At 40.3% G+C, this 17,776-nt stretch overlaps 2 protein-coding genes across 5 annotated transcripts in view; both read right to left on the bottom strand.

The window, feature by feature from the left end:
• Positions 1-2,503: 2,503 nt before the first annotated feature.
• LOC147137666 (fibrinogen-like protein 1-like protein) lies at positions 2,504-5,135 on the bottom strand. Its single transcript, XM_086050595.1, has 2 exons — positions 4,991-5,135; positions 2,504-3,739 (listed from the first exon to the last, which is right to left on the bottom strand). Exons 1-2 carry the CDS (start codon positions 5,133-5,135, stop codon positions 3,045-3,047), a joined length of 840 nt encoding a protein of 279 aa, XP_085906721.1. The 3' UTR covers positions 2,504-3,044.
• Positions 5,136-5,268: 133 nt separating this feature from the next.
• Positions 5,269-17,776, bottom strand: part of LOC147137665 (KATNB1-like protein 1) — a 33,712-nt gene continuing 21,204 nt past the window's right edge. The window contains exons 1-10 of one of the 4 annotated variants that reach the window (XM_086050592.1): positions 7,802-7,927; positions 7,683-7,720; positions 7,354-7,612; positions 7,158-7,273; positions 6,489-6,539; positions 6,334-6,423; positions 6,154-6,258; positions 5,915-6,008; positions 5,748-5,835; positions 5,269-5,402 (exon numbers count right to left, since the gene is read on the bottom strand). In XM_086050592.1, the coding sequence (XP_085906718.1) occupies positions 5,794-5,835; positions 5,915-6,008; positions 6,154-6,258; positions 6,334-6,423; positions 6,489-6,539; positions 7,158-7,273; positions 7,354-7,612; positions 7,683-7,720; positions 7,802-7,927 (921 nt within the window). In that variant the 3' untranslated portion in view covers positions 5,269-5,402; positions 5,748-5,793. Of the gene's footprint in view, positions 5,403-5,686; positions 5,836-5,914; positions 6,009-6,153; positions 6,259-6,333; positions 6,424-6,488; positions 6,540-7,157; positions 7,274-7,353; positions 7,613-7,682; positions 7,721-7,801; positions 7,928-17,776 lie in introns of those variants that run through there. The other 3 variants (XM_086050593.1, XM_086050594.1, XM_086050591.1) reach the window with 3 other exon arrangements.

Genomic DNA, 17,776 nt, shown 5'->3' with positions numbered 1-17,776 from the left:
TTTGTTGTCCTCCATGAAAGACAAACAAGGCGTTCATGGTCATCATCTTGGACTGAAAGACATTTTTTTGCCTGCTTTCTGACCAACACTACCCCAATCTGAAAATCCTGTGAAGCCCACCAAAAAATCATTACAAGAGACTATCAATAATCCCCAAATATATCATTTTCATAACAGTCAACGCAACACACTTCAGTTATCATTTTCTTCCATTACCACATGGGGGAAGCTCATTGAAGACAAACAAGCACAGGGCAACCACTAATTAAATTACAGACCACTAATCAAATTACAAAAACAAACTAAATTTAGGTTATGGGAAGGTGTAATTTTAATGATTAGATTGTATCAGTTTCTATTCGTTAAAAAAAACAAACCTTACGTGACATGGGTCTGTGGCACAAAAAAGTTGGGACCACTGTTCTATGGTGTGCACGACATTACATCAAATGCCTAAATCAAGAAGCATTTTTAAAAAAATGTACAGTTGTATTTAGCTTTAAAACCTGTTAAAATGCTGATTCCCTCCCGTATGGAGAAAAAATGTTACAAATGACATGTTTCACACTGGGCCAAGTTTGTTGTCAAGGTGCATATTTTGGAATAAATTGCAGTCAGTCCCGATTCCTCATATTAACCATTTGAAATTCTCTACAATTAAGATTACAGGAATGCATTTTTCTACATGAATAGGCTGGTCATGGTCCAAATGCGAAGGACTGCAAATTCAGTTTAACCCGTTAACACCTTATCACATGTGCCATTTGCTAATCATGATTTTGATGTTAACATTTGCATTTTCCATCTGAGGGTTGCTAAATACCATTGAAAACATTACAGAAAACAGTACAATCTGAATGTTACATTACAGCTGTTATTGTTTGCTATTAAAATAGACGTTTTTTTTTCTTTTTATATACAGCATTAGATTCAATGTTCCCGCTACCATACAATTTAATGAAAGTCACATGATAAAATAACCTTATAGAAAAAAAATAGTGAAACTATATCAATGTAAAAAGTCATTACAAGGCCTCAGTGATATTTCAAGAGAGAAGCCCTTTTCACACTACTCATCAGAGGCAGCTTTTTCCTGTCTCTGATCTGTCTGAACTGCTGCACTGACACACAAAATGGGGGGACCAAAGAGACAGTTTTTGCTGCTTTATCCGAGTCATATCAGAGGCCGGACCGCATCTGTGTAAAGGGTACGGCGTGCAGCCCTGTTGCGTTGACAGTAATTGTTTCTGCCCGACACATATTTTAGCTTCTAATTCTCATGCTGTTGTTTACAAGCACAGGCAGTTGTGGCAGCATCCCGCTTCGCTGGGCACAATTAACCCTTAATGTGCTTCATCTTCACGATACTGATACTACATCACGGACAAATGCCTTTTGCAAATACTGTTATCATCATAAAGCCGCTATTTCTAAATGTTTTTTTTTTAAATACTGTCGCAAAGCCAATATATTTCTGTTTTGGAACGATTGTTTCAAACCAGGAATTCAAATGTGTGTATTTCAAATATTTTGTGACGTTATGTACAAGGAAAACTAAGATGGTTTTTACATTTTGAATTGTTTTATTTGTTGCTTATGCTTCTGTATTTTAGAAACTGTGTTCATGCATTTTCAAATAAATATTAATGTCCTGCAGAACGTTTTGGGAGTTGATGTCTGATGCACTGTTGTTCATTTTTAGTCCCCGATAGCATTGGTGGTAAAAACAAAGTACAAACCTACATAACTTGAGTATTCATTTTTCTGACAAATATGTACTTTTAATATTTGAATACATACAGGTGTATTTTCTACTCCTTACTTTTTCAAAATAGAGCTTGTTATTTTTTTCCACCTTTGCGGTTGATGACACAACGTAAAATTAGAGACGTGAAGTCAACCATGGTCGAGCTATAAAGCGGAACGTGAACCAGGGAAGCATGAACAATGATGATGTAACTGATTTGGAAAAGGAAGCTATTCCTCACCCATGGGCATGATAAAGAGAAGCTTTTTTTAATGTTGTCAGCAACAAGAATGATTGGTGCTTGTGATTTTTCCTACCTTTGTTTTCATTCTAATCTGAAAAACAAATTCATGTAAGGTGTATTTTGCTGCTTTGTTATCATGAGCTAATTGAAAGAAGTCAACACAATTTTTTATTTTCAAGAATATGTTCTATGCAAGCCCACTAGTTGAAACAGGGCATTCTGATTAATTTTGCGTTTGTGGAATATAAGTTAAGTAGCAAAATGCACTTGTTTTTGGCCATCTCCGGGGGCGGCCATTTTGTCTTCTGTCGACTGAAAATGACATCACAACCGCGCACAACGACCAATCACAGCTCAGATTCAGAAAACAGGTCAGCCGTGATTGGTCGTTGTGAGCAGTCATTTTCAGTTGACAAAATGGCCGCCCCCAGAGATGGCTAAAAACAAGTGCATTTTGCTGCTTAACTTATATTCCACAAATGCAAAATTAATCAGAATGCCATGTTTCAACTAGTGGGCCTGCTGGGAACATATTCTTGAAAAAAATATGTTTGGGTTGACTTCCGCTTTAAAGCTATGAGAACACGATTTGATGGCAGTTTTTTTCTCATTGTGCCAAATTATCAAAACGGGTACTGTATACAATTGAAATCGGCGGAATTTCATTTTTAGTATTCACTTTTGTACTTAAGTACTCATTTCTGAGTGTGTAATTGTTTTACTTTTACTTCAGTAAAGCACAGAGCTGGGCAGTCCGCCCGGGGCCGGAACGGTCTGTCCCAGACGGACGCCCATTTTTGGGCCGGAGGATGAGGGGCGGAATGACGGAATGTAAGGACGGAAGGGCTTTAAAAAGATGAGGACGGACGGGGTTGGGGGGGGTGATAATTTTTATGAATAAGGACGGAGTGACGAGGCCGCAATGGTACCCAGGTCGTGGACAGAGGTTGGACCGGCAAAAAAGGGTTAAGAGCCCAGCTCTGTGTGAGTACTTTTGCCACCTCTGCTTTATAGTTGCCAGTTGCCAGATTGTATCCCGTGCTAAAAATGTCTTCATAGCTCATCCTTTTTGCAGTTGCCGCACTGAACGGGTTTAGCAGTGTCTGATGGTTTCACCATCATCCATGCGTACTTGCACAGTCGCTCCTTGTTGCAGTCCTTTTGCCAGTAGATGACATTCCTGCGGTTCAGATTGGCACCGGCACAGGCGTCGTACCACCAACCTCCACCGGCCACGCCCTGAAACTCCAACTTGGCACAATTCTGGAAATAGTTATCATTGTCTCTGTCCTTGGTGGTGAATTTCTGGTTATCATGCAGGTAGTTCTCTGTGTCCTGGGTGAGGGCGTCCACGGCCGTGCCCCGGAATAACCCCAGCCTCAGCCTGTACCCCGATGACTCGTCCTCCACCAGGAAAGGGTTATACTCTCCTGTTTTTGTCACAGCGTCTCGGTCCACTAGTTTGACTCCCAGTTTGTGGTGTGCTGGGCCTCCGCTGAGCTGGTGAAGGTATTCGTTCCCCAGCCAGTGATCCCCAGTGACGTCTCCAAAACCATGCTTGTAGTCGGCCCACACTCGGTCAAAGCTGACGCTGCTGTTCACGGTGATGTGCTGCACTATGGTCCATCCTCCCTCCTGCATGGCACAGTACACCACGATGGGGGCATCCCCCGGCTGAATCAGGTACACGCCATCTCTGGCGTGACCTGAAGAGCTCATGAGCATTTCATGACAATCTCTCGGAAGCACTGTGGGGACATGCATAGCTGTTAATTTGAAGGAATTTGAATTTCTATCCTTGAGGATAAAAACTGTTCTTCAAAGGGATGTCAACTCCCCAAAAAAACATTTTTTGCGCCTTCACTAGTCGAAACACAGCATTCTGAATATTGCATTTGTGTTATAGGAGTTAAGCGGCAAAATCCACCCATTTTTAGCCATCTATCACGGCTCATCTGTTTTCTGAAGCTGAGCCATGATCGGTTGTTACTTGAACCCTGAGCAACTCTGATGTCATTTTCAGTTGACAGCAAGTGGCAAAATGGCCGCCCCCTGAGATGGCAAAAAGCGGGTGGATTTTGCTGCATTCCACAAATGCATTATTCATCAGAATTTTTCGACTAGTGGGACTGCATAGAACATATTCTTGTAAAGATATTTGTTGGGTTGATTTCCTCTTTAAAAAGAAAAAAAAACGTTTGCTTCATTGTGTATTGATGAATACTAAGATAAACCATATTATTGACTCTCTTCAATCCCCCCCAAAATGTGACAACATTATGACCACTTGAATAATACAATGATATCCAATACAAATATTATATGAAATATTCTGCTGAACCAAAAATAAGAATGTAAGGTACGACATTAATGATGAATACGTTATTTGTATTAAATAAAAGATCATTCAAAGCCAATCAGTAAAATTGGATAAGTTACTGCATTTGTCAGGGCAGAGTGGTTGGGAATCGCTGCAGTAAGATGAGAGGTTTACATATTTCCGTTTTTGACGATTGCATTTTTAATAAGCCAGTTTTTTTCAATTGAATTCTGTTATGACTATAAAACTGCTGACGCAGCAACGATGGGAACGGCTGAGTACACTGATGGCACATCGTCTCTTGGCAAAACACAGCGAAACCTTGAACATCTGCCACAATATTACAACAATTTGTTTGTATTGCTTGTACCAAGATACACAAATGATGCCACTGGAAAATCATGAGTCATTTCGGCCCTGAGTGTGGAATTTGACCATCACACGCACTAAAGAATCCACCTAAGATAAAAACAAACCAAGCATTTAAAAGTAATCATTGAGGTGTCAAACAAAGTGCACGCATATGCTTATGATAATGAGTTTCCTTCATGTAATTTTTTTTTTTAATTTTGACCGCTGTTAAGTCAAAGAAGGTTCACATCTTTACAATAACTTAGCACCTCATATACACTGAGGACAACATGTGATACTTGATTAAACGAAATGGAATATACTGTACCTCTCATTCCATAGTTCATGACCACATTATGCTGATCAGCGGGTAGGAGATGCAGGTTCTCTGCTTGGAGATGCTCCGTGTTGACTCCAAATAAACTCAGACAGACCAAAAGCACGAGCCGCAATAACCAAACTTGAAATATCATCCTCCTCCTGCAGACACGTTTTACATGCATCAAGCATAAGTGACTATAAAAACACATAAATCAGAGCCACTAAAAAAAAATGTCTTACCTTCGCTCGAGTCCTCACAGTAACAAAAATATTCCCGCAAAACTTCTCCCACGCAGCCGCTTTAATCAAGCGCAAATAAAAAGTACACATACAAAAGCAAAGGGTTGTCCCTTTCAATCTTGGCTGGACTTCAGCCTCAACTTCACATCACAATGGCAGACGCCAACCCTTCCGCTTATCTGTGTCAAGTCAGATAAAGCCACACGTGTGTGGTAAGATGAGTCACCTCGTATCTCTTGCCAATACAAAATCCCTTCAAGAGTTTATAAGGCTGAAGTCCGACTCAGAAAGGTTCAGCTTCTAATATCTGATCAGCTCAGCTCAAATGCATTCAAGGTTAAAGATCAATGAAATCATCAGATCTCCTTGCTGCCAAACAACACATTTAATGATCCTCGCTAGCCAGCGACACATCAACATTTACATGAAAAAAACGCAGAACTTTTCTCGTCTTGCCTAAAGACTTAAAAGCCCAGTAATCTCTGACGTTAGAATGACATGAGAACATTGCACATTTTCATAACCTCGACGGATGGATTTGCACTTGAAGAAAGTTAGTTTTCTGGCTCTTCATGGATGGAAAGTAAGTTGAGACAGGAAGGAATCAATGACCTGTTGGGAAAAATACGCTATATTACCAGGGAAACATCCTGCTTTAAGACAGCGTAATGGTCCTATGTGCACCGTTGACCTTTGCCATGTCTCCCGCAGCTCCAGGAAAAGACTTCAGTTTCGGCTCTTGATGCCATAACTCCAGCAACTGCTGATTAAAGACGGGGAAATTTCTGCAACAGGGATTAACTGGACCGTGAATGCAACGATGGCAAGAAATGTACATTTACAGGTTATGCTTCGCTTGACATTTGTTGGTTGCTCAGCTTGTTAGATAGCAGGCATTCATTCCAAAATAAAATATGTGAAAGCACATACCTATCCAGAGAAGGCTCAGTCGATCCAGTGTAGCCACTTACTTTAAGATGTTCCCGCCAGCGGTTCAAAACGGAATTGATCCACGTTAAACCGACAGTGACATATCTAAGTGGACCAAGACCACTCGGTTACAGTCAGTTGAGGTCAAATGCGATGGCAGCTTACAAGATTCAAACTCACTTATCATAAGGACTGATGAGGACGTTGTGAACCAATGGGAACAGGTCCACACAACAGCCGATGGTGATGTTGGAAGAGTCATCACCCATGCTGCACGGAACATTAGACTGAACTAACGTTTACTTAATTCGTAGTCAGTGATACTGCGAGCTTACCACTTGCTTATGAGAGGGAGCATGTCAACAAAGACACTGTTATCCTGGATTCTGTGTAGCACAGATGACATCACAACAAGCCCATACGTTATTGACAAAGTTTGGGCCGTAAATCAACCACATCGTCTTAAATTGCATATACATTTGTGGAATTCCTTCCTTTAGTTTAAAATGTTGAGTGAGCTCACTGAAACTGAATGAAAGCGTCAAAGCACTTCATGATGCTGGATCGTAGGGCTGTGGAGTAACTCGAAATTCAATTACAACAATGATTATTACACGCCACGATTGCAAAATTGGCATAATTTTCAAAAACAATGATTAATATTCTATTCCATCCAATAATAATATTCTATTTACACAAGGAATTTATACTTGAATTTATACATTTGCAACTTTTTAAATCTTTTATAAAAACGTTTTGTAAAATTGTATTAATTTTGTTTGTTCCAAAAGGACCCTATTTACATTTATTTGTTTTTATATTTTTGTATGTTTAAACATTTTCTTGTTTTGTACCAAAAATAAATGATCATTTGAATAATAGTGACCTCTACTATTGCCAAAATAATCATGATTAATATTTTTTTTCATAATCGATCAGTCCTACTGCATGGTCTCACTTTTCTGACAGCTGGTCTCCTTAATCTATTAAGAACTGTACAATACCTCAGGAAGTATGTTATCAACTCTCCAAAATGTCTCTTCCACAGTGTTAAGGCCACTTTAAGTCTCAGGTTTCTTCCAAGTAGCACCTCAGTTATTGTGCTGTGATCCCTTGTGAGCTGGGAAAAAAAAATCAGAAATGAATAATGCTTCAGAATAATTGACAATTACATACAGTCAGTTGATGTTTATTCCTGACCTCAGCAAGGATCAAGTACTCATCATGTTGAAAACCAGTCGTCCTAGTATCGTGGTTGCTGTTTGCCGTCAACACCTGAGGGTCCATGTCAAACACCTCCTTCTGAATATTCCTTGTGCCCGTCGTCGTGTGGTCTTTCTTTGCTGCATCATGTGTCCTGCCTGATCCTTGGGGCTTTTTCCGAGCCACCATCAGATGACGCGTCTTCCTCTTATATGACACAACTCGCTTTACTCTGCCCGGATTGTTGCCAGAGCGACTGACGGGGGACACACGACAAGGGGGAAGTATTCAAACAATCTGTCTGGTGCACTTGGACGGTGCCATACCTCTTCTTGTTTGCCTCCTCCTTTTTAGAACAATCTGCCTGGAAATGGAAGAAATATTTGTACTAATAGCACAGTCACACACAGGACTTGAATGAAGACAAAATGCAGATAAATGTCACCTTGTTGCCTCCATGCGAATAACTGACTCTGTAATGGTAGGACTCGTTCTCCAGTGTCGCTTCACGATGTTGATCTACGTCTTTCAAATTGGAGTCCATTATACCTTGAGAAACAGATACATACATGATAATTGCATATACCATGTGTACTGATTGTGAGTGCGGATGTTTGTCTCTGTGTGCCCTGCGATTGGCTGGCAACCAATTCAGGGTGTGCCCCGCCTACTGCCCGAAGACAGCTGGGATAGGCTCCAGCACGCCCCTCGACCCTCGTGAGGATAAGTGGTATCGATAATGGATGGATGGATGGATATATATGCTTGGCCTATGACATGCTTGAGATTCTCTTCCTAATATCATGTATTCAAATAAGACATTTGCCCACTAAAGACTACTGACAGCAGATTTCCTTCACGCAATACTTTAAACTCTACTCTGATGTTGTACCAATGCCGCAATGACAGATGAGATAAACTGACCTGTTCTGTTCCCAACGGCATTCCACTATTTATTATCATTGGGTGTCAAGGCCCTCAGCTGTGGCTAAGACTGACATCATTAGTGGCATTTTTGCAAAATGCCATAAGCCTGCGGTGAAAGGTGAGACTTGGGGTCATGTCGCCACAAAGATTTCAGGAATAAAATAACATTCAAAACCCCAAATTGCAAGTGCCGGTATCGTAGACGCTCATCGGAAAAACCTTGCAGCTGACATCCGTGATATTAGATGGCTTCATTTTAATATCATTTTTCTTAAAATAAGCTTTATTAATGCAAATGTAGTGAGAATGTTAATAGGATCAGCAAAAAATAATGATCATAAATCATTCAAGCTGTGTTTTCGTTCGGAACTAGAATGACACGCAGTAAAGCACAGACCACCATCATGGATGGACAGTCCTAATTTGGTTCTTCAATAAACTGCATATTGTAATGATAATCTCTCATTTCTTCAGCACGTGTATCCAGAGCTGTGCCAAAGTTTCATGACGGTCACCCATACAAAGTTTTGTGGAAATTGCATAACGCTTATGAGCCACTTGACTAACTGACAGGTTGTTGAGGAACTGACCTTTTTACTTCAATTTTTCAATGATTGTTTATTTAATTTAATACTGCCAGCACGCAGTCAGAGTGGTTAGCACGTCTGGCTCACAGTTCTGTTTTTTTCTCCCACATTCCCAAAACATGCATGTTAGGTTTATTGTTTATTGGATAGGTCAATTAAAGATTGTACTATTGTCTCCATGGTCTGGCCCGGAAATTGATCAGTTGTTCGGGAATCTCATGCTATTCCCGATGGCAACCACGATCTTGCAAGGATGAAATATAAAACCCGAGGTTTCAGAGGTTGAACATGATGCAAGTACATTTCAGTACAGTTCATTAAAAACAGCATTTTTTTCCTACCAAGACAAATTTCACAGGGCGGCACGGTGGTCGACTGGTTAAGCACGTCCGCCTCACAGTTCAGAGGTCGTGGGTTCGATCCCGGCCCCCGGCCTCCCTGTGTGGAGTTTGCATGTTCTCCCCGTGCCTGCGTGGGTTTTCTCCGGGTACTCCGGTTTCCTCCCACATTCCAAAAACATGCATGGTAAGTTGATTGGACAATCTAAATTGCCCGTAGGTGTGAGTGTGGATGTTTGTTTGTCTGTGTGTGCCCTGCAATATGCTGGCAACCAATTCAGGGTGTCCCCCGCCTAATGCCCGAAAAAAAATATATATTAGTCAGTTTTTTCCCCCCTTCTGGGATTTTCTTCATTTGCTCTGATACCAAAGAATATTTTCCATTACGTCACTTTTTCCAGCATTAACTTAAAGTGTGTACCTTTGTCAAAAATATCTATATCAAAACGATATAGGTGAAAATATTTGTGGTTTAGAAGCACATACCTCAGGTCAAAAAGGTTCCAACATGTTGATAAATCTCTGGTTATGCGAAAATCTAAATAGGCATTATGCCTTCAGGCATGTTCAACCCAATTGACTCCGTGTTTGCTTTCAACCAGCCTCTATAAGCAAAATAATGTGACAATGATTTCTCCCATGTTATCTGTTTCTTAGCAGGAACTAAACTTATTAGTTGTGTATTTGAATAGTTGCTACAGGTGTCAGAAAAGTTCCTAAATATAGCGACTGAATTAGTAAGTTGTGAGTTTTGACTCTTGATCTTTAGAGCCTATTTGTTCACAGCCATGTTTTAAGTGCAATGCAATGTCCATCGACGGGGAAATTCTCTGAACATGCTATAAAAAAACAAATTGTGCTGACAAACAAATTTGAATGATTTCATAAAATATGTTAACCTGGCAGCACTAACCAAAAGCCAGACTCATGTAACCAGGTTGGCTTCAATGTCTGGCCTTGCCATCGGCACAAATGTGGCTTTACGTCCTGAAGCCACTAACAGTAGTCTCTCGTTCTTGGCACCACATCCTGACATCAAGAAAATGAAAAACCTCCCCTTGCATTACCTAACAGACGTCAAGCTTCTCCATCCTTCAATGTGCATTTTCTTCTGTGGTGTTGAAAGTCCCAAAAAGTAGCAGGCCTCTGATTTTCCTTCCTTGCACCGTGTTGTTCTATTGCTACACTTCTTTTTCCAAGCTTTAAGCCTAACGGGTAAAAGGCAAATTAAACAGGACTGACCACAGAATGTTTCAGTCAGCATTCCAGCAGGATGAGCGCAGCGGGAGAATATGCGAAGGCCCCAATCAAGACGCTCTTTGTTCACCAGGCACATTGTGTGGTTTACGGTAATCAGCCAAAGAATAAAAGTCACTGTCGATGGGCGAAATAATGTCCTGTGATTAGAGTTAGTTTTGCTTCCTAAAGAACACAACATCAGGATTAAGTGGGCATTTAGGGGACTCTGAAGCTCATCAGACGATGAAAGGGATGAAGTGACGTGGTGGGAATGTGTCATTGGGACAGCTTAAGATTCAGCTCATCCGCATTGAATGTGACATCCAGCAAATGTCAATCTGTTATATTATTCGAATGGAAAAGCAAACAAATGGGAACAAGTGATTGGTGACAGATCAGTGGATAAGGCACATTTAAAGCAGAAGTCCCACAGTATGGATTACACAAATGTACTGTACATTGATTATGGAGAAACTTTTCCACGGTTATAAACTCTTGCGGTAAACTGCCTATGTGATTAGCCCTAGACGATCATGCATGTTATTTGTTTAGATTCTAAGAGATTTCATTGATTACCCATCCATCCATTTTCTATTGCACTTATTTTCATGACGGTTGCGGGTGAGCTAGAGTCCATCCCAGCTGACTTCGGGCGAGAGACTGGGGACACCCTGTACTAGTAGCCAGCCAATTGCAGTTCATTGATTGTATTGCTTTGAAACTGTTGGTACTCATACCAGTGGCTTTTGTAACACTTTCTAACCACCAGAGGGTAGTATGAATCCACGTGAAAATAGACACGTTTAGGTTTAGAATTATAATGTAGCTGGGCGCTTCAAGAACAGCACAGGGACAGACTAACCTGTTTGTGTTACCTAATACTGTTTTAGACAAATTTGACAGCAATAAGAAACACGCTAAATGACATTGTTTCACCAATGAATTTAATCCAAAGAGACACAAAATACACAAAATGAAAATATTGTATGTATATGTTTATTGTATGGTGCTACACAGTTACGGCTTTATTGGATCAAGTGGGACCCCTGTATCATTGAATTAGATTTTAAAAAAAAAAGGCTTTTAGCACAGATTGCCTTGTTTTAGTGTCTTATTCATTTGTATATATATTTTTAATCGTGCTAATTTTGTTATTGTTTTATTGTTTCTAGATTGTGTTGTTTAAATGTCTTATGTTCGATTTGCATTGATGTACAGCACTTTGTTGCAACTGTTTTGAGTAAATGTAAGGATAGAAGTCATATAGAGGTCAGAGGGTGTCTTGACACAAATGCAAAATCTGCACAGAGCAAAACAAGCCTGTAATGCAACAAATACAAATCATCATCCATTTCTTAATGTCAAACAGGTTATTAATACATTTTGAAAACAACTTTAGCACATCATTTGAAGATTATTATGAGGATATTCTTGGTCAGAGTCAAAATTAATCCGGAACATATTATGTGTGCATGGAAAATGAACAGTATGTTTGTAATAAAGCAAGCTTGAAAGATGACACCCCTTAAATATAACAATTACTTGATTACAACTTTCATTGAATGTGGTAAATCAAATCTCCACCTGTGTCTCACAGAGACATGACTCATTAGGCCCTCCCTCATTTTTTGCCCCTCATATTTACTGTACTCCGGTTACACCGAATTCTGCATCAGATCGCTTTTTTTCATGAAGTGCTCGCGTATGGGTGGCCGTCCAGCGTGCTGAGTACCTCTATTTTATATCATCCTTACATAACATTACGTAAAATGATCCTCTCCGTCAGCAATTAATGACCCATGTAGAAGACGAAACTCCTGCTGTCTTCAAGATGGATTTAAAACCACAAAGTGATTGCTAAATGGGCACCAGGCAGAGCTTTCCATGAAATATTTCCAGGTGTCTATTACCGATTCCATACTGCATGTCCTTTCGACTTTTAAGGACAAAGTTTCTATTCCCGGCAAAGAATTGAGGAACATTTGTATCACGTATGTAGCTAATGGTGGATCCTCAATGGCAATAACTGAACATTAGCGTCCTCGAACAACTGCAGGATTTTAAACGGTCGTGGATCATAAGGGGTGTATTTAAAGGCCTCCTCTGTTGAGTGACAAGTGTTTCAAATATATCAAACTCAGCTGCGTATGACTCATCCCAATTTCACCCCAGGCTCCCCCAAGATGCCCTAGTTTTGCAAATGTAACTCCAGTCATCGACCGCAATGACAGCAACTGCAGTAAACTCTGATCTTGCAGCTCCCCTATGAAAAACCAATGGGTGTTGTCAAGGAATCAGCGTCCATTCAAACTCCTTTAATTAGGGGATGCAGCTGATGGCCTGGCTACAGTAGCGTTTACAATTTTTTTTTCCCCCAAACAAGCACTTCTTTGGAAGTTCAAAAGCAGACGCTACCACCACAGATTAATGGTCATGATGCTGTGGGATGTAATGTATATTTCCATACATTCCCGTATGCCCTGGTAAAATGGACACATAATACTGCACCAGAATTACAAATTATAGAGATGTTGAAAATAATCTTGTTTAAAACACCACATTGGAGTCTGTTATCATTTACTGTATCTTTAACATTTTGGCTCTTAAAACAAAAACGGATGGAAAAGAAAAGAGTACTGATTTTGTGAAAGAATATTCCGAAGATGAAACTTCGTTTATGACTATAGTTGATTAATTTCGCATAGTTTATAACTTTTAATGTTTGAAGTCACATAACTGATAATCGTTTTTTTTTTTTGGCATTTCTTCTTCCAATCGGCTAAATTACAGACAATTTAGGACTCAATCATCTGCTGGTCAGAATAGCAATTAGCCACACTAGCTTTGGCTATTTTGATCTCTGCTAGTCTTAAAAGGTTAACCTAGGGACTTGCAACGAGGAACAAGGTCAACAGTACTAAGGCTCCATCTTTGTTGCCAAAATATTATGTCCAATAATGCTCATTTAACAACTTTGTGATAATGAGACCTTCATTCATATCACAACATACTCCAACCACTTGTGTCCTTTACGACAGTGTGACGAAACACGTACTTATACTTATAACATACGGTGGTATACAATGCTACAAGCGTGTCGAAATATTTGACCAAAAATGAGCCCAGTAGCCTATATTTATATCATACTATATACTTTTTAGGAAATATACAGTATTTCTACGTGAAACCGGTATGTGACGTAAAAAAGGTTGGGACCGCTGTACTGTGCTGAAAAAAATATCAATGACAATAGAATAACTTCGACTCAATCACGTCATAGTCGACTGCAAAAAATATTGTGTCCTTCAACCCTTATTGGTCTTATTTCTCACAAGATACTTGGAGTAGAAAGAGGATCTAAACATTCTGGTAAGTCCTTTTTCATTTTAGTTGTTTACAATGACCTGTAAGATGGAAGCAGAGCAGGGCTGAACTTTGTGTCTTGTATCTGAGGGATGATACAAAGGAGCTATACATCTGCAAGGGTGACTCATTACCACCTACAGGAGTCCTTCTCTCAGACAGGAAGATGTCTGCTTGTCAACTCCAAGACAGCTGCCCACTCCTACAATATGTCCCAGTGACTAAACAGTCACAGACCTGCTGGCCCTGAGCCCGGCCACCATCTGCACTGTTGGGAACTCAAGGGAGGAACGAGAGCAAGGCAATCCAACATCCGCTGAAAGCTGCTTGCTTCATATGTACGGGAGACACGTTCCAATTCAAGGTCTGTATAAACACTACTACAGCAGGCAAAGTTCTGAGTGGGCCTGTCACAATAATGTCTTACCTACTGTCGCAAGCATATGAAATTGAATTCTTTGAATGAAAAAAAAAACTGACACCTGACAAGTGGAAAGTCTTCACTACATTCTAAAAACTGTTGGGTTATTTCACTAACCCAATTTTTGGATTGTTTGTGTTGGGTCAAAATTCTGGGTTATTTCTTATAAATTAACCCAATTGTTGGATCAAATTAACTATATATTGGGTTGTATGCCAGTAATGTTTTATGTTGGGTCAAAAATCAACCCTACAGGCCCAAACACAGGTGCCTGATGTACACTTGATGACTGACATGACAGCCACTGTATCTCTCATGCACTGATTTACATTTCCTGGCTGACAGCCAATTGGAGTGATTGTCACTGACACCAGTTTGCAGACTGCCATTAGTGTCCAGCCATCCATTATCCATACCGCTTCTCCTCACAAGGGTCGCGGGGAGTGCTGGAGCCTATCCCAGCTGTCTTCGGGCAGTAGGCGGGGTACACCCTGAATTGGTTGCCAGCCATTCGCAGGGCACACAAAAACAAACATCCGCACTCACACTCACACCTAGGGGCAAGTTAGAGTGTCCAATTAACCTACCAAGCATGTTTTTGGAATGTGGGAGGAAATAGGAGTACCCGGAGAAAACCCACGCAGGGGGAGAACATGCAAACTCCACATAGGGAGGCCGGGGGCCGGGATCGAACCCACCACCTCTGAACTGTGAAGCGACCACCGTGCCACCGCCGTTGGTGTTTTATTCATTCAATTCATATAGTACCATGACACAAAATATATGACTGCCATAATTCTAAACACTACTTTTTCATTTAAATTTGTTCTCACTTCCACCATGAATGTGCTGAACAAAATTCTGAACACGTATGCATTCTACTTTATGAAACCATGACCGCACAACAAACAATGACCTCCCTGCCATGTTAACATAAGCATATTACTGAATAGGCTGAGATGAAATCTGGCCGCCACGTGACAATGTCACACGCATGAGGACCGATTAGTGGGACAGAATAAAATCCGCTTCCGCCCTTGCTTAATCGAGCCCTTTTTTCAAACGTGTCACCCCTAAAAATGGGTGTCTGACCAGTTGGGCCCCGGGAGATAGTGCCCAGCTCTTTTCTCTATTATTTGCCTTGTTTTGACCCAATTTGTTGTGTTCATTTAACCCTTTTTGCCGAGTCATCCTCTGTCCTCCGTCCGCGACTTGGGTACCCTTCCGTCGCTTTGTCCTTATTCATAAAAATCCGTCCTCGTCCTTTTAAAGCGTTTCTGTCCTTACATTCCGTTGGTCCGCCTACCTCCATCCTTTTAAAAACAGTTCTTGATCTCCGTCGAACCATCCCCAAAATGGGCATCCGTCCGTCCTTTGGACGGAATTCCCAGCACGGCTGGTGACAATATGCTCTGTGGGATTTTGAGTATTTTCTCACTATGCAGAGGTTAAAGTGGAGCCTGCCCTTGCCGGTCGTCTGACTTTCAGTACATCTGCGCCACTAGGTCAAATCTGTAGATCAAGTCTTTGTATCATTTTAACATGTATCCACAGCTGGAACCTGGGGTCTGCGCACATCATTCGCCTCTCCACTGAGATGTAGCTCTGGCCCGACTTCCACCATGCAAGACGTTCTTTTTCAAGCAGAAATAAGTGGTTGAGGAAAGATTTGCTGAGTAAACATTTCTATTCATCTAAGGCAGGGGTGGGCAAATCTATATGCTTAAGGGCCACATTTGATTTGATTTTTTATTGGGACAGATGAGCTAGGGCATCTGTGGATGATGTATAAAAGATAATTTAAAAAAGAAAATAAATATGTTTGTAAAATATCTATAACTATATAATATCTATTTCACCACACACACCTTTGATGTTAGGTTTTTATGTTTATCAGTAATCAGCACATGAGTTGGCTTAAAAATGGCATTTCATGGCAAGATAATGTCTTTACAAACAAACAGCAAGGAAAACGTGAGCAACACTGACTCACCGCATGGCTCGAGTTGAATATCAGTGGCTTTTTTATAGCCAATCTTTTTTAGAATTTTTTATTTATTCATTAATATGATGTAAGGCATGATTTAATTAAAATCTGATGTGACCATGTAATTGCTCAGTGGGGCGGATTGAAGAACAGAGTGGGCCATAAATGGCACTCGGGCCATACTTTACTCACTCCTGATCCAAAGTGCATTGACTTCACTAGAGTTGCTGTGCCATCATGCCATCATGATTTCCATTTCTATATCTTAGGTCAGGCAGGGACATGATCTTCAACGTTTTATAGCTATGGTAAATGCGGGCCTAACTTCTCAAGCAGCTGTGCGCGACTAATGGGTGTTTAGGTTCAAACATTTGCACGCTGAGGCAAACTGATGTACTTGACAGTTGAAAAAAAAAAAAAAAGTAGCATGATCCCAACATCCCGTCAATTCAAAAAGCAGGACTTTGGCCTGGCTGACATTCCATTTCCAAATGTTTTTCTTGGATTATGTTTCTCAGACTGTTTGTTGTATTTAATTATTTAACTGTGATGAAGCATTAAACGTTTTGACTGCTCTAATTAACAGGCAAATGATCTAAGACTTAAGTGGAAAAATATATTTAAGATTGTATATATATTGTATTTTAAACATTTATTTTCACTTATGTCAGACTGTTCCTGAATATTTTCCCAGGTGCGGACGTGGATATATGGCATAAATTTGGGATGTTTGGGCTTGTCTATGGTGACCGTGTCGGTGCTGCCTTTTTAATATTCAGAAGTCTTATTTACAATGTTAGTCTTGGATCAAGCAAAGAGACAAGTGGTGTTTTTCTCTTTAGGTGGACATTTAGGACAAGAAGCAGCTGCATACGAATACCAGGCCTTGAGTTTGCATTTTTAAAGTGTCTGCTGTTCGGACTTTGATCGCAGCATTGCTTTAAGCAGATTTCCATATTAATACACAAATAGACTGCAAAGCCAACAAAACATTCCTATGTTTTGTACACAGGCCTCTCTGTTTCGCAGGCTTACGGACACTTTGCCAGATATTCCACTTGTCAAATGTTGTCTGATGTGGTAGCGCTGACAGAGCCTTGCATGCTTTTTCATTCAACCACAAGATTAGTCAGTGGCAGATCAAAATTTAGCTGAGCCAAGACCATGCTGTGTAAATGTCACACATGTTTTTGTGGACAGAGCTCAAGAGACACACGTAGCTCCTAATTAACTTGAGGTTTTATCAGCCGCTTGCATATGGTCAGGGCCACCAAACTTTACTGATGATCAGGTGAACATCAAAAGTCAAAACATGGATTTTAAGATCCAACGCCAATGTACAACTCAGACGTTTATTTTCAAAGCTGAACATAAAATAAATTCATGATAGCCACAATAATTTGAATGTCTGAAAGCTACCCGAAGAGTTTGTTTTCAAGTTTGAAGATTATGTTGTATTTTATGTTGCTTTAAACAGACTCATTTATGAAAACTATGCATATACATCTTGTTGTCATTCATTCTTGTCGTTTCTTCTGATCAAAATAGTTACATAATG

The sequence above is a fragment of the Filicampus tigris genome, chromosome 13, assembly GCF_054856515.1.
Source record: "Filicampus tigris isolate MCC_2025a chromosome 13, RoL_Ftig_1.0, whole genome shotgun sequence".
NCBI classification, from domain to species: Eukaryota; Metazoa; Chordata; class Actinopteri; order Syngnathiformes; family Syngnathidae; genus Filicampus; species Filicampus tigris.
The sequence above is the reverse complement of the archived record's forward strand: the minus strand, read 5'-3'. Positions and strand labels throughout refer to the sequence as shown.